Consider the following 23,922-nt stretch of genomic DNA (forward strand, 5'->3'; position numbering starts at 1 on the left):
GGTCATGAGTGAACGAGGGAGGGGAACTGAGAAGGAGTGTGGCCGTCCTCCTGCCAGCAGACACACCTCCTCGTCTCTGGTCCACACCCAAACGGGAGTCAGGGACCCTAACAGAGGCCACCACCTGCTGCCGGGGGCACTCCCAGGGTCTGGACCCAGCAGCTGGAGCTGACCGTCCCGCCCCCACCCTCTCTGGAGAGATAGAGTGGGGCTCAGAGCTGCGTGTGGGTGACTGTCCCCTCTTCTCTTCCTCGCAGGCCGAGCCCAGCTGTGGCCCCAGAGGAAGAGCAGGAAGTTGTTCCTCAGTTTATAAAATTTTGGTGAATTTGGAGTCCGGCTGGGTCAGATTCATTCTGGGAAGGCCAAGTCTTCAGGGAGGGGCAGTTCAGAGGAAAGCGGGTGGAGGGCGGAGCCCGTGATAAAAAGACGCTGCTTCTCACTTCCCCTTTTGGGCTCCAGACTTGGTCTGCCCTCTGGGGTACAACTGTCCAGCGTCCAGAGAAGCCCGTGCTTGCCGTGCTGGTGCTGTCGGAGGCCAGGGTGATGGGGGCCCCCTCATTGAGACACCGGGCTGACCACATGTCCTGCCATCCTTTGGGCCACATGCTGCTGTGGACAGCTCTCCTGTTTGTGGGTGAGTCACGGTCCCCAGGAGGGACAGAGGAAGAGGAACAAAGCCAGGCGTGCTTTCCTGATTCAGCTATGTCACCTGGGTTGGGGCTGAGCTTGGGTGAGCTAGTAGGTAGCGTGCAAAGCATGTCAAAAAAACCTGGAGGGTAACGGTAGGCTGAGGGAGACCAAACTCGGACACCCCTGCTGGCCTTGGCAAATAGTGAAATTGGCAGGGTTGGGGGTTTTCAGTGTCTCTTGCTGAATCCTACTAGGCACCAAGGTCCTTGCCACTCTGCCACCCGCACATGAGAATATGCTCTGAGGAAGGTGCCATGATCTGGACTTGGGTGGCCAGGCTGTTTTCTTTCCTTAGAGGTCTGTGTTTCACAGGGAGCGAATGTTAGGCCGGAGGCTAGCACTGTCTGGGGGTGTGTGTGGGGGGGGCAAACAGGGGGCAGTGACTCTTCTCTGCACCCCTGAATCCACTCCGGGCAGCAAAAGCCTCTTCTCCTGCCCTGGGGAGAAGCAGAGAGGGCCTGGGTTTCCCAGGTATGCGTGGCTCAGAGAATGTGCCACCTGGGCAATTCTGGAACCACCAAGTGTGGGACCAAGACATGGTGTGTGTTTGCTCACACCGCATAGCTACGGGCATAGGTCAGGGCGAAAGCCAGGGTCCTGGGCCAGGACGGATGGCTTACCATGTTGTCAGCTGGGGCCTGGGCCCGAGGCTGATGGTGCTGGTTGCAGGAACGGTCCAGGGCAGGTCACCGAGGGGAGCCCTGGGGCCACAACTGACTCCCAAGCTCACATGGACCTCAGGACGGCCCAGAGGAAGACATGCAGTACCACCCCCACCAGGTTACATGCATGACTGACAGTCAAACCTGGTCAACGCTGGGTGGTGTGGACGGGGCTGCAGGAGAGGAAGCCAGCAGCCCGCGAGCAGATAGGCCATCTCACTGGTCTCTCGGGGACGCCCAGGCCTGCAGAGGCGGCCAGCCCCTCTGCCTCTGCCAATGGTGCTCCCAGGGTGCCAGCCACTGGGCAGGGCTGCCACGCAGACTGGGCACTTTCTTTCATTGGCCCCTTTGCTACGCCACCAAGGCTATGCCCCATCTCTTCCATTCCCATCTGGGCCACCATGTTTGGCTGTTCGTCACTAGATGACTCAGTTCTGACATAGCCTGTGTCTTCTTCCCCGAATCCAGGCTGCACCCTGAGGTCATGACATCTTCGGGCCGTGGCTGAGTCACTGGCCCTCATGCGTGGCTCGGGGCCGTGCCTTCGCCCACTAAAGAAAGCTCCAGGTCTCCCCCACTGGCCTGCCCCTGTGGGTCTCCCCTGCAGCAGGCGCTGTGGGCACTGCCCCTTCTGCTTCCACAGGCACCACAAGTGCCTGGCTGAAGCTTTAAGTAAATGCCGTGTGCAGGCGCCTCTGTGGGACACGAGAGCTGCCACACGGCTGCCGTCTCCCTCCCCACACTCATGACTGTTTGTCGAATGAATACACGATCTCTGGCTTCTCCCCACCTTCTCATCTCTTCTGATCGCTTGTCCTCCTCAGTCTCTCTTCTTTGCCCAGCCTCCTGCCTCGCTGTCGCCCTTGCCGGGCCTGCACCCTCTGCTGTGCAGCTGTCACTTCTGTGTCAGTGACTTCCAAAGCCACCCCTCTCGCTGTGTCAAGTACAGTTTCATATTTCCACCTGCTGCTCGGACACCCCAGGTGGGTTCACCAGCTCAGGAAAAAAAAGCCATTCAAGACCCAACTTATTACTTTCCGCGAGCAGATGCTCTCCTCCTGCTAACGTCTCTGCCTGTGTGCACACACTGACCTTCCTAATCACCCACTTATGTCACCCCCACACCTCCTCACGTGCCGGTCCTCGGTTCTCTCGCTTAGATTTTTCTCGTGCCTGCGTCTTCCTCTGCTGCCTACCGTCAGCACCCTGTCAGGGCCCCTTATCTCCCTCCGAGACTCAGGGATTGTTTCCGGAACATGGGCGAATAAAAGTTGTTGTGGGTCCTGCCCTCTTGGAGCTTCCATTCTGCAGAGAGAGAGAAACAATGAACGAACAAACACAAAAGCATAAATATAAACCGCAAAGGGCTACGAAGAGAAAACAGGATACTCTGATAAGAAATGTTGCCGCGGAGCCGAGAGAGCAGCCTACTTAAACAGGAGGATATGGAAAGTTTCCTGAGGAAGTGACATCTAAGCTGAGACCTTAGGCGCCACAAGGACTTGGCCCCTGGAACATACAAAGGAAGCAGGTTTCCAGAGAGGGCCAGCACACAAAGCCCCACATTTGTGGGATTTAAGGAGGGCTGGTTTTACTGGAGCTCAGTGAGTGGATAAGAGGGCTCGAGACAGATGGGGCTGGAAAGGTGAGCAGGCCCCGTGCCAGCCGTTGTCTTGTCAACACGCGTATTTACATTTTAAGAGCAAAGGAGGGGTGGCCAGTTAGTTAGAGCGCGGTGCTCTTAACAACAAGGCTACCGGTTCGATCCCCACATGAGCCACTGTGAGCTGCGCCCTCCACAACTAGATTGGAACAACTACTTGACTTGGAGCTGATGGGTCCTGGAAAAACATTTAAAATAAATAAAAATTTAACAACAATAAAAAAAGGAGCAAAGGAAGCCACCAAGGGCTGGTGAGCAGGGAGTGATGTTATCTAATTTGGTATTTTCAAAGTAAGTCTAGCTTCTCTGTGGGAGACTGACTGTGGGCAGCACAAAAGAAGTGGGGAGACAAGTTAGGAGGCGGGAGGAAGCTGGCCGTGACCCAAGCTAGAATGGTGGCCATGGCCATGGACAGAAGTCGGTGAGCCAAGATCTACTGTTGTGAAGGGGGCTGGGGTTTGGGAGAGAGAAAGAGAAAGAGAGAGGAATAAAAGGTGGGTTGGCTTCCAGGCCCCAGAAACGGGGCGATGGTGAAGAGACACTTACTGGGAGGACGGGGACAGATGTGTCCACCTGACAGGTTTTGATGTTCGGGAAGGCAGAGAGTGAAAGCTACTGGGAGGACCAGTACAGGAAACAAATGGAGAAATCTGGTATGAAACGGGGAGGAGAAATAATTTTGGAATTATACGTGGAGTCAAGCGAGAGTTTTTCTTTTTATGAAAAATCCTGGAGTATTTTATGTGGGTGGGAAAGATCCAGCTGCGAAGGAGAAACTGGTGATGCCGGACAGAAGGGGAATGACAGAGGGTGACAGGGACGGCCCAGGACAGAACATGAGCACAAGCAGGAGACACCGTCCCCGGTGAAAAGCCACAGAGGGAGCCGTAGAGATGACAGCTTACGGGGAAGACGTGAGAGTTCCACGAAGCAGGAAGGAAGGCATGGCCTTTACGTGCGAGGGGCTGGCGGCCAGGGCAGGGAGTGTGGGGAGTGAGGAGACATGAGTGTCACTCCCCAGACAAGGCAGCAGGAGCGTTTACTAGAGAAATGTGTCAGAATGACAGCTCAGTATCCTTCAGGGACACCAACCCGCCTGCCCACGCGGTCGTTTCAGTAACACGTGGCTGAACAAGTGAAGGTGTGGACAATATGGGTGACTTAATGGGGACGGAGAAGGGCCAGGGAGTCAGGAGGCTTTGCTAGGAGGGCATGATTTGTAGAGTCAGCGTCGTTGCCTGCCAGCTCTGGACTCATTTTGCTCTCTCCCTACAGCTCCTGGTGCCGGGACACCTGGTAAGTGGCCCCATCCTCTCCGTCCCCCAGCTGCCCTCTGCCTCTGCTCCCAGCGCCCTGCCTGGGGCTGGTCCAACCCCAAGCTCCCAGGTAGAGCCAGGAAGGACAGTTGCCCCCACGGGGGGCCTGGCTCCCTGCCCCTCTGCCCTCCCTCCCAGGGACGCAGGATGGGCACCTTGGTACAGAGGTGCTCCCACATTTCTGTCCTGTTACGCTGGCTGACGTGTGGCCGTGTCGCAGTTGTTGTCACAGAAGAGAAGGCTGCCCCTTCTGTCTGTCAGTCTCCTTCCTCTCCCTACACGCAGTCAGTTTTCCCCAAAAAGAGCCCAGTTATAGTCTTGGCTGCGTGGAAATTGCTGGTCTGCTCTGCTGCCCCCACGTGTCGGTGGGTCTTCTGCTGGGCCTGTATGTGAGCGCCTCGGGCCAGGCAGACACAGAAGGAGGTGGCGGCTTCCCCCTGGCCCTCTGGCCTCCACTCCAGGGCAGCGGGGCGGGGATTCTCCGGGGCCCTGAGCCCAGGCCCCTGCTCGCCCGCCCGCCAGCCTTTCTCCCCCTTTGTTTCATTCTCCTTGGGCGTCACAGGGGCTCCTCTGTGCTTGGTGCGAGGACAGGCCCGTGCTGGGGGATGAAGGGGAGGGACGCAGTCAGGAGGGACCTGCCTTCAGGCCTCACAGCTCCACTGCCTGCCTTCTTCCACTAGTGTCCAAGTGCCTCAGTTCACAGGGGAGGAAAATGAGAGCCCCGAGTGGGGTGTGCGTGTGGGGGGGCCTGCATCCGGCGCCCTCAGTGAGAGCACGTTCCTCCTAGGGTGTGTGCTTCGTCCGACCCCTTTCCACGACCTCTTTCCTGTCCTTCTGAGGGGTCGTCAAATGCCCTAGGGGACTTGGTACCTGGGTCCTGGGGGGTGTTATGTGGAAGAGGAATCGCCCTCAGTGACAAACAGTTCTGGGGCCTGGGGTGGGGGCCCTTTCCTCATGCTGCCTGTGCCGTCTGCCCCTCAGCAACTCTCCCGAAGGCGGTGCTCAGCCTCCAGCCCCCGTGGATCAACCTGCTCCAGGAGGACAACGTGACTCTGAGCTGCCAGGGGCCCCAGGCCCCTGGGAACAGCCCCACCCGCTGGTTCCACAACGGGAACCCCATCCCGGCCCAGGTCCAGCCCAGCTACCACCTCCAGGTCAGCAGCAGTGACAGTGGGAACTACAGCTGCCAGACGGACCAGACCAGCCTCAGTGACCCCGTGCATCTGGACGTGGTTTCCGGTCAGTGGAGCAAGGCCCCGGGAGGCGTGAGGGGGCGAGGAGAGATGCCAGCTGCTGACATGGCCAGGCTTTCAGGGAAGGGGTGGCCGTTCGCTGGGAAGCACGGCTGTGAGCTGTTTGAAGTGGTTGTTTCCCTTTTCACCCCTGCACCTCTTTCTGCGTGGGGTGGGGTGGCAGTGCCTTGGTGTATGTTGGGCTGTTTTGCCTCAGTCCTCATTGAGCAAGAAGGTGGTGCCAAGGCCACAAACAGGCCGCCTGGTGTGAGAGAAGCAGAAGGAAACTGTGGCTTTTATGGCATGAATGGAACACAGCAGAGTTCTAGCCCTAGTACTTGCTGTCTGTAGAAACCCGTGAGCTCCGTCTGTCTCAGTCCCCTGCTCAGTGGGGTACCCAAGCCTTCTCGGCACACAGGTCCGTGAGTGGCAGCACTTCACTGCCCCCACCCTCTAGCAACTTCAATCAAAAGCTTTGCATTTCCAGTCCTGACACAGGGCAGGGCTCAAAAGTGTTTGCTGATGTCACAAAGCTCCTGAGAAAAGCTACGATGTGATGGTGCTGCCAGTGTTTCTCCACTCGGTGCCCTTCCCTCAGCTGATGCCCAAAACTTCCTCGGAAGTTCCGGGTGGGCCAGGTGGGTGTGCACCCAGCAGGAAGTGACAGGCCTCGAGGGAAGGCCTGCTGTCCCTGCCACTCGGCAAGGGGAGGAGGTGTGGGGACGCCTGGTGATGGACGGACGGACAAATACTTGAGATGGACGCCTCCCTGGAGGACTTGGGTCAGAGCCCCAGCCTTGGTGCCCGGGGCCCCCGTCACGGAGACTGGGAGCCAACAGAATTGTGGCTCCCCTGATGGAGTCCCCAAGGCAGGGGCAGCTGGCTTGTCACTGAGGACAGCGGGCAAGGTGGCTTCTGAGGTGGCACTTTCCCCGCTTGCGCTCCAGCAGCAGCTGAGGTCGCGGACCACCAGCTCATCAGCCGGGGCCAGAGTGAGACACAATTCAGGGTCTTGGGACCGCCACCTCCCCACCCCAACCAGCCCCAGGCCTGCCTGGATCTACAGACCCCGGGCGGGAATGCCTCAGCCTCCCGTTCACCCCGATGCCTGCCAGACGGTGGCCACAGTCCAGCGGGATGTGCCAGCTGCTTGGGGTCCTGGACGCAGAGCAGACAGAGCAGGTGCAGAACTTGGCCGCGAGGGGCCACAGGCCTCAGCGCAAGGCTCCACATAGAGCCCCTTCCCCTGCCTTCAGTCCCCTGTCACTGGACAGGCCATGGCCGTGCCTCTGGTTTCCTCTGGGGCCTCCATCAGCCCTGCAACCTGAGTCAAGCTGAAGGCACAGTGGGACCGCACCCCAGGCTCCATGAGTCCGGCTGGAGGTGGCCTACGCCCAGGCATTTGGGTCAGTTGCCGTCCTCAGGAGCCGCTGCTCTTGGGAGCTGGCCCAGGAGAGCTGGAGCCCCGGCCTGCGGCCCACAGCAACCGTGACAGCAACCCTGAGCCAGAGCAGCCTGTCCGAGGCACAAGGCAGAAGCCGATGGGAACGGCTGCAAGGTGTGCCCGTGACCCTGCCATAGACCCTCATTATCTCTGCCACCCACACAGGTCCCATTTCCAGACTCAGCACCAGTCACCACCTCAGGAGAAACAGGTGGGGATCAGTAGCAGCAGCGTCCCGTCCAGGGACAGTGCCAGCACCGCCGGGCCCAGCATGGCATGTAGCTCGCTGCCCCTCTGTCAGCAGCCAGGTCCCTGCTGCCTCTGCACTGGCCAGCAAACCCCAACGTTGACTGTCAGACGTGAGGCTGAGTCCCAAGAGGAGACACGGTGTCTCCACCCGGGTGCATCCTGCTGAGGGGTCTCCAGGGGCTGGAGGACAGTGGTCTTGGGGAGAAAGCTGGCCCAGGCACTGGCGGGCAGCTAACAGCCGAGCTCCTCCCCTATGACAGCAATGGTGTCCAGAGAAGTGGGTGACTCAGAGCCCCACAGGCTACGGTGATGGCCCAACTGCCACCCACGTCACTGAGGGCCTTGGTGCACAGGAAGTCAGCAGAACCGGAGATGGGGAAGCCGCCGCAGACCGGGCTCTGGCAGAGCTGAGTGAGAATCAGTCAGGGGGCCTTCGGGCGAGGGTAGCGTGTGCCAAGTGGACAGAAGGCGCGTGTCCTGCTAGGGGGGCGGTGGGCCCTGCACAGCAGTGAGCCCTGCACAGCAGTGAGCCCTGCACAGCAGTGAGCAGAGAGGCTCTGCTTCATGAGCGGCACTAGGAGCGTGATGTGAGCTGGAGCTGCCATTTCTGGCTGAAGAGGAAATGGTGCAGAGCCATTCAAGAAGCCACTGTGCCCATTCACCACCACAGCTGACATCACCGGTGTCCAGACCAGGGCTGCCACCGGGATGATAGGATCCCAGCCAGCATTCAGAGAGCGCCGGGTGTGATGGAGCCCTATCTCCTGGGACACAGAGACCCTGGGGACCCTCCACATGGCCCCGCCTACAGCAGGGTCCCGCTGCACCACCCTGCGTCTCCTGGGAAGCCCAGCCCAAAAAGTGGGGACATGCGGGAGTTCACTGCTTCTCTCTGGGTTTCCCGGAGACGACAGAGGACCTTTGTTCCCAGGGGGTTGATGGAAAGGCCCTTTGATTACTGAGAGAAGGACATCTCATGAGTGCCATGAACCTGCAGCTGGGCCCTGCCCCCAAGGTCTGCACCAAGACAAGCGTCCTCAAGGAGCCCTTGGCTGGCCCTCGGCACAGACCAGCCTCAGGCCGACCCTCCCACTGTCCGTATTCTCACCTGGCACCAGCAGAGACTCTGCAGGGCACAGAGGTGCTCCAGTGAAGTCTGTCTCTGCAGAGCCGTCCCCCAGAGGGACAGGGATGAGAAGTGACAGAATGAGTTGCTGATGCTACATGGTGACAGCTTAGACAGTTTCTTGGGGCTCTACTCCATTTTAAGAAATCTACAGTTCTCAGCATCCCCACCTATAATCCAGTCTTCCTGAAAGAGGCAGTCTGGAGAACCAGGACCACTCAGCCTTCCCCTGGACTGGGGTGTCCGGCCAGGGTCACCCTTCTCCAGGAGGAGAAACGTGCAGGGTGGGAAGGCCAGGGCCAGGTGACGTAGGTGTTCTAGTTTTGTGACACCAGTGGCAGGATCGGGTGATCCCCACTGCTCCCTCTGGATTGTCCCATGGTGGCTGGGGCCGACTCTTCTCTTTGTTGTCACCCCCTTGGTGCTGAGCCCTCCACCTGCCTTCTGGGCAGGCTCACGCTGCTGGCCTGGGTCTGCTGTGCTGCCAGTGTCTGTGTGGCCGCATGTGGCTCTTGCCAAGTCTCTGTTGTCTCCTACCTGCTTTCCAGTCCCTAGTCTGCTCTGTCCCAGAGCTTCAGGACAGAGGTACATGGCTGAGGCCAGGAGTCTACCCACCTGAGGCTCTATTCCTCAACAACAAAAATGTTAAATATTTTTTCTTCCTCAGTAAAAGGATGAAAGTTGGGGGGAAATTATACAGCAGACTAGTGACCGCCCGCCGTGGCACTGCTGCTCTCAGACAAAGACCCCTCTGAAGAGCGTTCCACATTCCTCACATTTATCAAATGAGTTGATATTTGTTGGGTGTCCGTGGCTTTCTACTGTCCCCAAAGACACGTGTCTCCTGTCAGACTGTATCCTCCTTCCTCCCCCAGGGGAGGGACTGCACTGGGGTCTCTTGTGACCTTCCCGCAGAGGCCTGTGGGGCAGGACGCGGCTGCAGCCACCTCCTCCCAGGACAGGAAAGAGAAGACCAGCACATCCTGAGCACCTACTGTGTGCCAGGAACTACTGTGCGTGGTATGTCTATGTCCATCTTCACAGATGAGGACACCGAGGCCCAGGAGAGTCACATGACTGCCCCTGACTCCAGAGTTCACGGACGGGCACCAGAATAGAGGCCAGGCCCATCTGGTTCCAGACTCAAGCTCTTCCCTCCACACCTCGTGCCCCAGCCATCAGGATGGTCTGGGTCCGAGTCGACTCACCTCCCGGGTCCTGTGCTCCCTTTGTCTTTCAGACTGGCTGCTGCTCCAGACCCCTCGCCTGGTGTTCCAGGCCGGCGAGTCCATCAAGCTGAGGTGCCACAGCTGGAGGAACAGGCCTCTGCACAAGATCACCTTCTACCATAATGGAAAATCCAAGATGTTTTCCTACCAGAATTCCAGCTTCTCCATCCCACAAGCCAACGCCAGCCACAGTGGCGATTACCACTGCTTGGGAATCATAGGGCGCACGCAACACATGTCACAGCCTGTGACTATCACCATCCAAGGTGGGGTCACTGTCCATGTGGAAGGAGGGGAGGAGAGGGATGGACAGTCAGGACCAAGGTCATTGGACCCACATGACCACCTGCAAAGGGCCACAGCAGCAGAACTGGCCATAGGGAGGAGAGACTGGCTGGGGGGCAGAAGTGGGGGCCAGAGTTCAGAGCTCTCAGCTTCCAGATTCAGAGACTGTGGTGTCCTGTTAAGATGCAGGCCCCTCCCCCAGGGCAGTGGCGATCGCACCTCCCTCTTTGGTGCAGGCTCCCTAAGCTCCTGGACCTTCCTGAGAACTGACGTTCTCCTCGTGTCTTCTTAGTTGTCATGTCGGTGCTGCCCATTTGCTCTCCAAAGCGTGGCCTGGGCTGGACAGCTCAAGGCAGTGGTGGTGCACGGTGTTGCACGGTGGTGCTTCCTGGTATGGGGGCTTCAGGCCCCCCCATATCCCTGAGGAACTCTCCCCTCTGTTCTGCACTCAGTAGCACACCTGAGATCAGTGCAGAGACCTGGGGTGGGGGACAGTGTGTGGTGCCCCTGTGTGTGGCCCAGACACAACAGCTCCAGGGGCTGTGCTCTGGGCGATTGGCTGGGGAGGGAGCGGTCAGGGGGCGCCTGCCCATCCTGAGGTCTGTGTTCCTCAGGGCCCAGCTCTGGCAACACTTTCCTGGTGATGCTCGTGGTGTTTGTGATGGTCGGCATCGCTTCTGTGGCAGCCATCACGGCCATGGTGGTCTGCTTCCGCCGGCGGCTACGGCATAGTTCAGGTTTGTGCTTCCTCTTGGTCCCTCTTGTTCTCTGCTTCTCCCTGACCAAGGCCCTAACCCCAAGCATTGCCAGAACCCGTATCTTTGGGCTAGAGAATCCTGACGTTCAGATGTGGCCCCGTGTTTTATTTCTTCATTCATGTTCATTCATTCATTCAACAAGGTTTGAACAGACTCGCGTATGTGTCGCACGAGCACTGTGCTACACTCTGGGTGACACAGGAGTTGAGTCTGGGCCCTCAAAGAGCGCACAGCATGGTAGGGAAGACAGAATGCGAGTCCATCATCATCATCAGAGGGGCTGGAGCAGTGACAGAGGCGAAGGCCCTGGGTGCAGACGAGCCTGCATAGCCACGTGGCTGGGCGCTACAGAAACTTTCACGGGAGGCAGTGTGGTATGTGACTGCAGGCACCGGTGCTGGCCCGGACTGCCACGTGCCACCTCAGTTCCACAGCTCACCGCTGTGTGACCTTTGGTCAGTCACTCGACTTCTCTGTGCCTCAGTTTCTCCATCTGCAAAAGAGGGCATGAGCAGAAGCTGCCTGACAGATGGTCCTGATGAATGAGGCGGAAGCTCTCACAGCGGCATGTAAGGGTGGGGTGTTATCCCCACGGAGAGCATCAGCCAGGCAGAGAGGACTGGGGGGCCTTCCAGGCATGGAGCCATGGAGATGAGGCGTGGCGTGGCCAGGATGGGGCTTGGAGGAGCCGTGAGGAGGGTGCTGTTGAAGTCATGTATTGAGAGGCAGAAAAAAGGATAGACGGGCAGGGGCCAGGTCGTCTTCGCTGCGGACCAGTGGAAGACGTAGGCCCCTTGTCCCTCTCTTTCCCCCAGCACCCAGTGCGGGGGCGACCACCGACTGGGCAGTCAGGAAGTGAGGAGCTTCAGTTCTGGGAACCGGTTTATGGCTAATGAGTGCAGAGAACTGAGAGGGGGAAGGCCCTAGAAATCCAATAAGCATATCGTCCCAACACATCGCCCTGAAAAGCACTAGGGCCACCCTGACACGGAGTCACCACTCAGGAGGAGCAAGCACTGCTAACACCTCCCCAAGCACTAACACCTCCCGTCGGTCAGGTCACAGCCAGGACCCCAGTTCCCAAAGAGCAACTGCAGCGACTCAGAGAGACGGTGGTGCTTTTCAAAGGCAGAGGGGGCCTCAGAAGACCAATGGAGTGGCCTCTGAGAGTCCAGTGTCCCACAGTTGGCGTAGGGACGCCTGTGTCTCTAGACCAGCCTGTTTACGGTCTGGGGCAGTTCCCTGGGCAAGAGAGCTGGCACTGGGGAGGGGAAGGGTCTGTGTTGGTTCTAGGGCGATCCTGTCTCCGGTCCTCGGCCCCGAGGACTCAGGCCTCACCCCATAATCCTACTAACCCCCTGTGTGCCCCTCCTGACCCTCCCAGGAAGCCCTGAACGCAGGGAAAAGGGACAGGCCGCACCTGAGAAACCAGGTGAGTGTGGCCCCTGGGGGGGCTACCGCTGCGTCTGCTCACGGAATGGCTTGTGTGGGTTCAGCTGGGGGCACAGGAGAGGGAGGAGGGCAGGGGCTCAAATCGCTTGGTCAGCTCTGAGGCTCACTCCTGGGCCTGAAGAGGACGTCTCTGGAGACGGGGAGAAGAGGGACCCCTGTGCCGGGTAGAGCAGGGAGGGCTGTGTCCAGGTTTCTGGGACCAGGGCTGCTGGGGGCATTTCCAGAGCAGGAAATGAGAGACATTTGGGTCTTTCTGTGGGGCATTGGCAGAGCTGGCACAGGACAGAGGCTAGAAGTTGTAAGATGGAGGCAAATAAGATTGAGGGGGAAGATTGTAAGAGGAAAGAAGGAGGCCGAGGGGAAAACCCTGGGTCACTGGAGTCTGGCTGTGTGCAGTGACGCCGAGGGGGTCGGGCTCGGCTCTCAGGGACACGGGAAGTCCTGGGGTCTGGAGGCACGAGTGGGCTTTGTGGGCAAAGCCGGGTTCCAGGCTTACTGCGTGTGGGCCTGGCCCGTGCTCTGTCACCCTTGTGGGGAGGAAGCTTTAACAAGTCCTTCCCCCTCGGGGGTTCGGCCGCTCACTGAGGAAATGAGCCCTGAGCCCCTGCAGGTCTGACACGAGTCAGTGACATCCTGCTCTGGCCAGGTGGGAGTGTGGGAGGAGCAGGAGTGTCCCAGGCGACTCCCTGACTAGTTAGAGCCAGAGCATGAAGGACCCGGAATGTTCTCCAGCCGGTCTCCCAGGCAGCAGAGCAGGGCAGGAGAAGAGGCCCTCAGGGGCCTCTGACGGTGGGGGTGACTCAGAGCTGAGCAACAGATTTGAGAGCTTGAGCACGTGGCGCTGTGTGGCTGCACTTGGAGCAGGGCGGCCCTGTATCCCTGGGCCAGACCAAGTGGGGGGGGACTGGGCCCGAGTCCACACGGGCCAGCCCAGGTCTGGAAAGAAACCCACATGCCGCAGGACCAGCCACTCCGGTGTTTGGTTCTGTCTCCATTGGCCTAAATGCACTTCGCAGCCAGGACGGGGCTGAGGCTCGCGGGAAGGCATAGCCGCCCGCCCGCGGGGGGTGGCAGGGGGGGGGCGGTTAGAAAGAGCAGTGAGGATGGGCTTGTGCCGGAAGGTGGAGCCTGGAAAAAGGGTGCTTGGCACAGGGGAGAGCACACATGCTGGGTGTGTCGCCTCAGACCCCTGCCCTCCCCGCACGGCACGCACTGAGGCTGCTTCCCGCTGGCAAAGCCTGAGGGAAGTCACCAGAAAAGGACTCGCTCAATCGCTTTCTTTTTAATGTCATCGCGGAAACAGCTTCTTCCAAGTTCCAACAAAGATGCACTTGCCCCAGCCACAGTGCGCGTGGCCCTCAGGGTTCTCTGGTGAATTCTGTGGCTGCAAAACTCCAGACCTGCCCTCAAGCTGACACTGAGCAACCCTCCCCACCCCCCATCCCAGGAGCCACCTGCTTCACTGCTGGGAAAACTCAGCTGTCCCTGAAAAGCAAAAACTAAAGCATGGGGCCCAAATGGCTGCCATGTGGCCAGTGGGGCCCAGACTGGGGCTCCAGAGTGGGGTGGGCCATGCATTCACTCATTGGGTTTGGGCTTTGCTGGCGTTGGGTTTGGGCTTTGCTGGCGTTGGGTTTGGGCTTTGCTTGGCAGCTGCCACCTTGGCAGTAGGCGCCAGCAGTAGTGCCCCAGCTGACCTGTTCTTTTGCCCATAGCCAACGTCACTAATGCTGAAGAGGCTGCCGAAAAGGAGGTGAGCCACTGCCATCCCCGACTCAATCACTCGCTCCTCCCCCACCGGCCCCTCCCCCTCCATCACCTGCCCCTCCCCCACCATTGCCTGCCCCTCCCTCAGCCCCCCTCCCCGCTTCCTGTCCAGGGATCCAAGCTGCCTCTCTCTCCGCAGGAGAACACAATCACCTACTCACTCCTGCTGCATCCAGAGGCTCAGGAGCAAGATCCGGAGCCCAATGATTACCAGAACATGTAGCCAGCCTCCCCACCCTCACCTGGACGACTGCGACATGCAGGGCAGCCAGAGGGGCCAGGCTGCCCTCCGGGAGGGGGAGGAGGAGGCTGCGGTGCTTCCAAAGGACGAGGACTCGTCCACACTGATCCCTGTACATCCTGAGGCCCCCTGTCCTGACAGTGCACACGATGCGTCCCAGGTGACTGGCGGGCTGACCCCTGGGCCTCAGCACTTCTCACCATCAAGCCTCCACTGTCACATCCTGATTCCTCTGTAGCCGCACAGGAAATGCTCACGTTACAGGTCGCACAAGAAAAATTGTGTAAATAGACGTGATTGCAGAAATGCTGCAGCCCACTAACCCTTCCCGTTACAGTGGCTGTTTCAGGGGGCGGGCTCTGCTGCTCTTTTCTGTCTTCACCTTTCGTGTACAGACCATGTGTTGCTTTTATAATAAAACTCTGTGATGACAACATTCCCACTATGTCTTAAGGCTCTGTTGCTGGAATGTAGGCTGGTTTGGGGGCTGTTTCTCGTCAGTGGTAAGGTTCTTGGGAAGGTAATGGAGGGAAGCAGATGGGGAGGGAAGGTGGGCTTGTAGGGTGAGTCCCTCTGCCTGAAATTTGCATCCTTCTTTCCTTGCCTTCTCCCCCCCTCCCGCCCCCACAAATAAAACCATCACTTTGTTTTGCAACTCCTGTTCTCAGGAAACCTGTTTCAGGTGTGTCCTCAGTGGAGAGTGCTGATGTCCTGCCGCTCAGTTCTCCTGTCGGTGGCCAGAAGGATATGTGGCCTCAGAGAAGCCGTCCCAGCAGGTTAGACTCATGACTGACAGCTTCCTGGAGGGTTCATGGGTGCCCTTGGAGAGGCCTCTTTTCCGGGACCCTAATACGGCTTCTGGGTACAACATTGTTGCATCCAGGATTTAGCTGCTGCCCTGGCTGGGTAGTCTCCCTGGCTGTCTATGGTATGTTTCATATTTACTCCACACATACTGTTACAATAATGAACAACAGTAATTACAGTGGCCAGGTTACTGGGGGCCTTGCTTTATGCTAAACTCTGTTTTAGAATTAGAGAATTTAAGACTATTAGCCATTTCTATTTCTGCTTTTGTGACTTTCCCGTTCACATTCTCTTGGCCATTTTTCTGGTAACAGTGTATATATCCTTTTATTTATAAATTACATAGTGACAACCTATTTTCTTTGATTCATATGTAAATTTTTTACTGCACTGATGTTTTTTATAAAATTAAAATACAGGTAAATGAAAAAGATAATTAAGATCACCTATATACCCACAAACCAGAAAGAATCAATGCTACCATTTAAAGGATGTCAGTCCATGTTCCTGCCTCGAGCAGCACGTGTTAAGGATACATAGTTTTAGAATTGGATCACATTATATTTTCACATGTCCATAAATACACATAGGCAAGAATTCATGCTCATTGTAAGCACATAAGCTCAAACAATGCAGAAATAGAAAGAGTAAAGATGAAATTCCCCTTTGTCCTTACCCCCCAGTCCTGTTCCCCTTTCTGTGGATAACTGGGGTTGAACATGTAATATGTAATTCTGGATTGGGGGGATGTGCATCTAATACATGGTTATAGTTTTCTAAGACTGTAAATGGGGCCGTGCTGCACCTATGCTTGTGCAGGCCGCTCATTTTGATGAAGAGCGTATTGTGGAGCGCATTCCTTGGAAATGTTTTCTTTTTGAGGATTGTATAGTATTCCAGAGTATAAGCACAATATACCATATTTTATTTAACCAACATTTTCAATGTTTCCAGTATTCATTGTAATCCACACTGTGAGGCTGTAACAAACTACATTGTTGGATGATATTTTGGACTGCATGCGTGAGTATTTCTGCAGCATCAATGCCTAGAGTAGAGCCACGGGCTCAAAGGATATTCTCATCTTCTCTTTGAAACAGCAGTTCACACATCCTCCCAAAGTACGTTAGGGCACTGACCCCCGCCAGTGTTGGGCGTTTTTCACTCCTGCCAGTCTGATTATCATGGACTGTCCCTACCTGTGAGCTCCCCCTGATCCTGCCACAGAGCCCCGTTTGGCTTTGGCAGAAGAGCTCTACCCCCCTCTTAGTTGTGTGGGCAGGCGGCCCATCTTTACCCTGATCAGAGGAGAGCTGCACCCCAGGCTGGGCCGGGCGGCCGCTGTTCCTGGGGAGTCGCCTCTTGAGGAGAGTGACACTGTGACAGCAGGCACAGCCCCTCCATCCTAAAGGCCCTGCCCAGATGACACCAGCGTCCTCCCTTCCTGAACACCCCGTTTCTTGTAGCTTCTCCCCCTTAGTGAGCATTAGTGAGTTTAGATTTGGTAGAAACATCCTGGACTAGCGTATGGGCTTGAGGCCTCTGTGAGGATCGCTCTCTAACAAACACGTTTTCTGCCGTTATTGGTCTGACCAGGCTTTGCTCTTTCTTTTGGAGTCAATTTGGAAAAACTTGACTTTCCTAGGAAAGCAGCCATTTTATCAGCATGCAGTTGGACGCTGTATTCTCTTCTAGTTTTTTGGTGATAATTTATGTGTCTGTCCTTACGTCCCCCCTCTCAAACCCGGCTCTTAGGTTTTCTTTTATCAGTTAGGGAGACTTCTACTGGAAATAACAGGAAGTCATGATTCAAATGGGCTTAAACTATAAGGAAATGTATTATCTCGCGTAACAAAAAGTCCAGAGACAGGCTGTCTCCAGCAGGTCAGGTCACTGGTCCACTGCTCTGAACTTCTCTGGGCACTGCCCTCAGGTGGTGGGAAGATGGTGACAGCACTTCTACACATCATGCCCAGACATCTAAAGAAAGAAGGGGGGGGCCGGCCCGAGGGCTCAGGTGATTGGAGCGCTGTGCTCTTAATACCGAGGTCGCTGGTTCGATGCCGTGAGATGTGTCTCTTTCTTAAGAGTGAGGAAACCCTTCTCTAGTATCGTTGGTCAGCTCTGCCATAGCTTACTCAGCTCTGTTGGTCCGCGTGCAGTGATCATTGGGGGGCCAGCCACCTTCATCACCACATTTATCTTAATCAGACCTGACAAAGCTTTGTCGGTGTTGTTAGTCTTGTCACAGCTTTTGACTCCATGATCAAGTCTTTGCCTCTGTTTGTTTCCTAACGTATTCTCTCTTCTGCTTTATTGAGACTTACTACGTTATGCATTTATTTCTAAACTTCTGTTTTTAAACAAATTCACAAAAGGATACTTTTCATGACGCATGAGACTTGGGGGTTAGTGGTGGAGGCCATCGGAATGCGTCTCTTTTGCTCCGTCTCTTGAGGGCTGGCCAACCCTTGTGTTCCTCTTCTGGGGCCACTGGGTCTCGTCACCTCAGCTGCAAGGCTCACTGCCTCAGTGCCTCCCCCACACTCGCACTCACCCGCCCTGGATTCCCTGGGGCCTCCTGCACAAACACACAGCCTCTCAGATGATGGAAAATTTATTCTAAGTGCTTATTTTAGATCGAGAAACGCCTGCCCTCTCCGGCCACGCCCCACGCTTGTCTGCTCTGATCTGAGGTTTTGTGCAGTGGGGGGGTCGCGCCAGCCCTCCCTGTCCTCCAGCAGCTCTGCCTCCCCCATTCCCGACGGCTCGTCTCAGCCCCACATAACCACTGGGGGTCTGGTGGTGCGATGATGGGAGGGCAGAGAGGCTGGCCCCCGTGACAAGGGAGCCAAATCAGCAGCTGACATTCAGAGGCAGGGACAGTGGGTCCCCCGAGGCCACCTGGAGCTGAGGGAGCTGCTGTGGCCTCCATGCTGCCCCCTTCCTGGTTCTTCTCAGGTTTCTCAGGCTATCAGATGCCTCCTGCATCTACCCGTAGGGGCAGAGCGGCTGGGCCTGACCCGAGGCAATCTCCTGGTTCTTGGGCAGCCGTGTTCTTTTTCCCTCGACTGTTTCCCTGGGGACTGTCTCTGCCTCGTGCTTAGTTCCCCCTGACACCACACAGCCTCCTGGTACCACAAATGCATGTGCAAACATGGTCAGAGCCTGTGTGGGATGAGTCCGGTCTGCTTTGGTGTCGTTCCACCTTCTTCCCTGTCTTGCCCCGGTCTGGTCGTCAGAAACATGAAAGGCAGGAGACTGACACCCACTGTCGCTCCCCCAGTGGCTTCCGTGCAGCCTCCAGGCCAGTCCTCGCCTCCTTCCCCAGCAGTCTCACCAGTGACACGGACAGCTGTTGCCCTGAGTGCTCCCGTGTGTCTGTGAAGGCCACTGGGGGGTCAGACAACGACCTGCTGTGGAAGCTCTCTGAGCTCCATGGGGAAATTGGACCACTGGACCACTGTCATCTCACCCCGAGGATGATGAGGGCGCTGGGACCAACCTGGCCGGACCTGAATGACGAAAGCCAATCAGAGTTGAAGATAGGCCCCAGAAGCGAGGCGATGAGACAGTTAGACTTACTTCCTCTTTTCTAATTTGAGAGGTTTCGTGTTGAAGCTGATCAGGGTGTCTGAGGCGGCACGAGAACTACTCACGGCCACCATGGATCTGGGCTGTGTCCTGGCGGCCAGGGCCCCCTTCTCCCCTGCTGTGCTCTGGGCAGCCCAGATGCTCCTGGGTAAGTGAGTGCCTGGATGTTGCCATGGGGACGGGCTGGGCCTGACTGGGGAAGGACCCAAAGGGAAGCAGCCTGGGCAGCCTCTCGCCCTCCATGTGGGGCAGGAAGCTAGACACGGGACGTGTGTGTGCAGGACTGAAGGGCTCTGAGTGTCAAAGTCTTCCAGGCTTTTCCACCCCAAGAGTCCCCTTTACTGTGATGCTCTCTGTCGTGACAACGTCCACCCTTTCCTTCCTTTTTGCAGTTTAGCAGTACTCTGCGCTTGCTCCCTCCCCCTCCTCACTTGTGCTTGCGGTCTGGCTACCACGGGGTCACCTTTGCCCAGGCGATGACCTCTGTGCTGGCGAGGCCTTCACCCGCTTTGCCTTCTTATCCTGTGGGAGGTTGCGCGGTGCGGGCGCCGCCGGTCGCTTACCCGTCCTGGTGCCCTCCACCCCGCTCCCCACGTCGCCACTCCACCCACCTGTAGGTCCCTCTGGCCGGCTTCTCCCCGCGTCCCCTCACATGCTGTGTTTCTGCCGTTGCCTTCGCCTCCCTGCCCTCCTTTCTTTATGCGCTCTCCCTAGTGAGTTTATTTGTCAGTGTCATGTCGCCATTACACCTGCAAATCAGCCTACATCACACCTGCAGCATGGCTCATGCTTTCCGGCTGCAGCTTCACACAGGACACATCCACCTGCACGTGTCACAGGTGTGGCCGCACAACGTGACCGGAGCCGAACCCATCTGGCCCCTTGGCCCCGCCTCTCCCCTCCCCCTCTCTGATCTCAGGGGTGTCCACCCAGACGCACTCGCTCTGCATCTGATCCTTCACCAAGCTGGGCAAAGTTGACCTTCGGCATTGTCCCTGGAGCCAGTCCCTTCCCTGAAACATAAGGACTGTGAGCTCGTTGCTCACTCAGGCCGGCCTGGTGACTTCCTACTCACCCCTGTGTCCTATGCTCTGCAGCCGGTGACTTCTGCGATTCCCTTCTGCCAATCCACGCTCCGTACCCAGCCCCTGTTTAACCTCTGCAGCCTCTGCTGTCCCCTGAGCCCAGCCCGCTAGAATCACACGTTCACTCCAGACTCCTGCTGGTCCGCAAGTTTTGCTCATGCTGCTCCCTCTGCTGAAATGACCTGTGCATGACTCCTGCCTCCTCTCACACACACACTTCCAGGCAACCCTAAGCCCTCAGCCTCGGCCACCTTCATCAGGACGCCTTCCCTGAACCTTCTTCTCCCTTTCTTGTCACTTTCCTCCTCGTGCTGAAATAATGTCGTCATGTGTCTGAGCCGTCCACTAAACTAGGCGGGGCGAGGCCTTTTGCTCTTGTTTTTAGCCTTGTCTCATCCTGTCTCATCCTGTTGAATTCTCAGGCACAGTGATTTTGTTGTTTTTTTACTGAGCTCACAGCGGCAGGACGGGGTGGCTGTATGAAGACGCAGCACATGTGTGACAGGGCACAGACAGAACGGGAGACTCTGCTTCCAAGCCCTTCTTTTCTTTTTACCAGCAGCTCTGTGTCCCTTTGGAAAAGTCACTTTTTATACCTGTAGATTTGGCTTTGTGATTCATAAAGTGAGCGTACTGATAACCTACCACAGTTTTTTCAGTGTAAGCGCCGGGTTTTATTGTCAAAAAGGAAAGGAGTCTGTGTCCAGCTGACCGACAGTGGAGGAACTGAAAAGGATGGTGACAGGGCTGAGAGAGCATCTCGTGAAAGCACCTGGTGCCGACGACAGAGAATTAGGAAGCAGCCAGCAACCTGGCTGAGGGAGGCCACAGGGGCAGGAAGAGGACGGGGCAGGAAGGGGAGGGAGGAACTGAGACATGTGAGTGGCTGTGGGGCTGGAAGGGGGGGTGGGGGGCGGTCAGGAGGGATAGGAGCCTCGTGGAGACATGGAATCACTCTGCCTGGGGCAACCATGGAGCCAAGAGTCTGAGGAGAAGTGGTGGGAAATGCACAACGCTACGTCCCAACCAGAAGCAAAGAAGGAACTGTTCCATCCTTACCAGTATAGGCTGGGAGTAGAGGGTCAGGGCAGAGAGGACACAGAAAGGGCTCTGCCATCATCAGGGAACGTTCCAGGGACAGTGGCTGAAAGGTGAAGACGTGACACGGGGAGCAGGAAGCAGGTCCCAAAGCAGTTTGGTTGATACCAGTCAGTGACGAAGAGCCAAGTGGAGTCTGGGAAATGAAAACATGGACGAAAGTCCCCGAGGACTGACGTGTCTGAACGGCGACGTGGAGCCTGCACGCACCTGGGTCCCTGTCCCTTCCCAACTCTCTTTTTAAACTTTGGGCAAGTTAATTGAGTTTTCTCAGCCTGTCTCTTAAGGGGTTATGAAGCAGGGGTGAGGGCACGTGCCTGGAAGCCTTGGGACGATGAACTAATCGCCAAAGTGCATAGCCGCGTGGCCGGGGGCCAGCACCCAGTGGACGTTAGAATCTGACCGTGTGCCGTCCCTGCTGCCCTCTGTCCATCGGCGCTGGGTCTGGCCTCTGGTTTCCTGTGCAGCAGCTGGATGTCATGCTGGTGAACCCCCTCCTGCCACCTCTCCCCACCCTCTTCCCCAAACCACAGTGTTCCCTGAGCATGTGGAACCCAGTGAGGCCAGGCCCGTGCGGGTCTCCCACTGAAAACAACGCTGCACCAGGGGAGGGCGGACGCCCTCTGGAGGGCCGTGTCCTGTCCTCCGTCTCCAAGACTCAGCCCCCTTTTCTCGGTCCACCCCCCCCCCCCCACAGTGGCCAGTTCTGAGACGCTTCAGTGCCAGGGACCCGTCAGCACCAGGGACAGCAGCTGCCACACCGGTGCCTTGGAGAACTCAAGGGAAAAGGACTTCCAGGTGAAGGGTTACACCTTCAGCAAGCCCTTCCATCTGATCGTGTCCTACGGTGAGGCCCTGGGGCTGACCAGGGCAGGCCTACTCCCATTGCCCAAATCTCTGCTTTTGGCCCCACAGTGCCCAGGAAACTGGCCATAGATGCGATCCCCCCTTTCCCATCTTCAGCCAGAAACCAGGGTGCCCTCAGTCCCGGGCCCCAGAGAAGTTGTTACACTCGCCCAACCAGTGAGAGTTACCTGGACCCTCAGAGAAAGTTTGGGGGGCCTGTTGTGGGCAGCACTGGGGGAGCTGCCAAGGAGGGCAGTCAATGACACTCAGCTCTTGTTTTGGGTCGCAGACTGGCTGGTCCTCCAGGGTCCAGCCATGCCAGTGTTTGAAGGGGACCCACTGGTCCTGCGCTGCCAGGCCTGGCAAGGCTGGCCGCTGACCCAGGTCACCTTCTACCGAGATGGCTCACCTCTGGGTCCCCCTGGACCTCACTGGGAATTCTCCATTGCTGCGGTGCGAGAGGCAGACAGTGGGCAGTACCACTGCAGTGCTGCCTTCAGGAGCCTGGGTCCCGGGAACCCAGAGACGGCAGCTTCCGTGGCCATCACCGTCCAAGGTGAGTGCAGGAGGCAGGTGGGGTGGCAGCGGCAGGGTGGGGGTGGCAGAGCAGGCAGGGGTGGCAGAGTAGGTGGGGAGTGACAGGAGCCTGCTCGCCTTCCCTGAGGTGACGAGGTCACTGAAGCCCAAGGAGCAGGTTGCTGCCTTTTCAAGTCACTGGGCCCGTCAGTCCCGATACCCATCCCGCAGACCCACGTGTGTTTTGCCAGTCGGATGACTGTCAGGGTCTTTCCTAGCTCTGCCCACACGATGACAGATTCAGATAGAACTTTCCTGAGAGCTCATTCCTGCTGGAAAGCGTGCCTGGGCCCTTGGTGTGTCGTGTGTCCCCAACGCATGGCCTGACTTGTCCTTCTCGCCTGCCTCTTGCCCAGAACTCTTTCCAGTCCCAGTGCTGAGAGCCACACCCTCAGCCGAGGCCCAGGAGGGGGACGCGGTGACCCTGATCTGTCAGACGAAGCTGCCCCCGCAGAGGTCAGCCACCCACCTCCTCTTCTCCTTCCACAAGGACGGTCGGACAGTGTGTGACAGGGCCCTGTCCCCAGAGCTGCAGATCCCCGCGGTCTCTGCGGCCCACGCTGGGTCCTACTGGTGTGAAGCCACCACCGAGGACAGCCAGGTCTGGAAACAGAGCCCGAGGCTGGAGGTCAGGGTGCAGGGTGAGTTCGCATGAGTGAAAGGGGGGGCAGGATGGCTGGCCCCTGAGCTGGGCTTCTGTGTCAGCGGGGTCACAAGGACAATGGGCCAGGGGCCCTGGTGACGGCAGGGCACACATAGGGGACTTCTCCCTCAGACCGTGGCGACTCCTCACCACACCAAGGCTTGACCCCGCTCCACAGCTGCTGCCGTGGGCCTTGCGCTCCCAGAGTGAGTCCTGGGCTCTTGTGCGAATCCGGCCTCCAGACAAGGACGAGGGAGCTGAGTGTGCGCTCAGCTCTGGGAGCCCGTTCAGGCCGCCCGGGCCCTGGCGTCCACCCGAGGGGGTGTGCAGGGGACTGAGGGGCTTGGGACCATGTCGTCAGACAAATAATGGAAGGGACAGGAGTGGCTCCACCTAAAGAGGAGGTGACTCGGGCCTGCAGAGGTGTCTGCAAACGCTGGTGGCTGCACAGGGAGGGGCATGACACCAGTGTGACGGCCGTGAAGAGGCTGGCCTGGGACAGCTGCCACATGCCTGGCAGGGAACTAGAGTCTCCCTGAGAATGTCCACAGCTCTCCAGTGGCGAGGCCTCATGCAGAGGTAGCCAGGCTTCAGGTCCTGCTGTGGACGCAGCCTCTGCTGCCCTGGGCCCGTGGAGTGAGAAAGGCTGAGCGGGAGTGTGAGGGCAGGGCCGGCCACACTTCACTGGTGCATGTCTCCTGCCCCCCACCCAGGTCCCCCCAGCTCTGCTGCACCCCCCGCCCTGAGCCCAGCTCCTCAGGAATCAGCTGCTCCAGGAACAACGGCTACAGACCCCTCGGAGCCTCCGCCTGCATCACCCCCACTGTCCTCTGAGGGCCCGGGCCAGCCCTGTCCACTGCAGGCCCCGGACCCCCACCTGCACCACCAGATGGGCCTTCTTCTCAAACAAATGCAAGACATGACTGCTCTGCTTGGTCACCTGGTCGTGGAGCTGAGGGACTTGTCTGGCCGCCTGAAGCTTCAGACCTCGAAAGGTCGTGCCAAATATGAGTGAACAGTTCACCTTCAGCATTGCCCCCCCACCCCAGAATCCAGCTCTTTCTCATTTCCCTTTCATGCATAAAGAGCTCTGCAGGTTGCCCCGGGCCTTGTTAGAGGAGCAGAGATGGGCGAGTATAAATAAATTTGTACAGCTGCA

The 23,922-nt window shown here is 57.7% G+C and overlaps 2 protein-coding genes across 4 annotated transcripts; both read left to right on the forward strand.

The window, feature by feature from the left end:
- Positions 1–427: 427 nt before the first annotated feature.
- LOC109435241 (low affinity immunoglobulin gamma Fc region receptor II-b) lies at positions 428–14,550 on the forward strand. 3 transcript variants are annotated; one of them, XM_074322393.1, is made up of 8 exons: positions 428–634; positions 4,291–4,311; positions 5,316–5,570; positions 9,623–9,877; positions 10,511–10,633; positions 12,039–12,086; positions 13,822–13,859; positions 14,013–14,550. In XM_074322393.1, exons 1-8 carry the CDS (start codon positions 544–546, stop codon positions 14,094–14,096), a joined length of 915 nt encoding a protein of 304 aa, XP_074178494.1. In that variant the 5' UTR covers positions 428–543; the 3' UTR covers positions 14,097–14,550. The 3 variants fall into 3 exon arrangements, with proteins under 3 accessions (XP_074178494.1, XP_019568544.2, XP_074178495.1); XM_019712985.2 differs by having other exon boundaries at positions 431–634; positions 5,313–5,570; XM_074322394.1 differs by lacking the exon at positions 12,039–12,086 and having other exon boundaries at positions 431–634; positions 5,313–5,570.
- Positions 14,551–18,509: 3,959 nt separating this feature from the next.
- On the forward strand, positions 18,510–23,922 carry FCRLA (Fc receptor like A). The gene is made up of 5 exons (XM_019712978.2): positions 18,510–18,663; positions 21,396–21,545; positions 21,834–22,100; positions 22,477–22,761; positions 23,477–23,922. Exons 1-5 carry the CDS (start codon positions 18,588–18,590, stop codon positions 23,776–23,778), a joined length of 1,080 nt encoding a protein of 359 aa, XP_019568537.2. The 5' UTR covers positions 18,510–18,587; the 3' UTR covers positions 23,779–23,922.

This window comes from Rhinolophus sinicus, linkage group LG17, assembly GCF_036562045.2.
Source record: "Rhinolophus sinicus isolate RSC01 linkage group LG17, ASM3656204v1, whole genome shotgun sequence".
Lineage (NCBI taxonomy): Eukaryota > Metazoa > Chordata > Mammalia > Chiroptera > Rhinolophidae > Rhinolophus > Rhinolophus sinicus.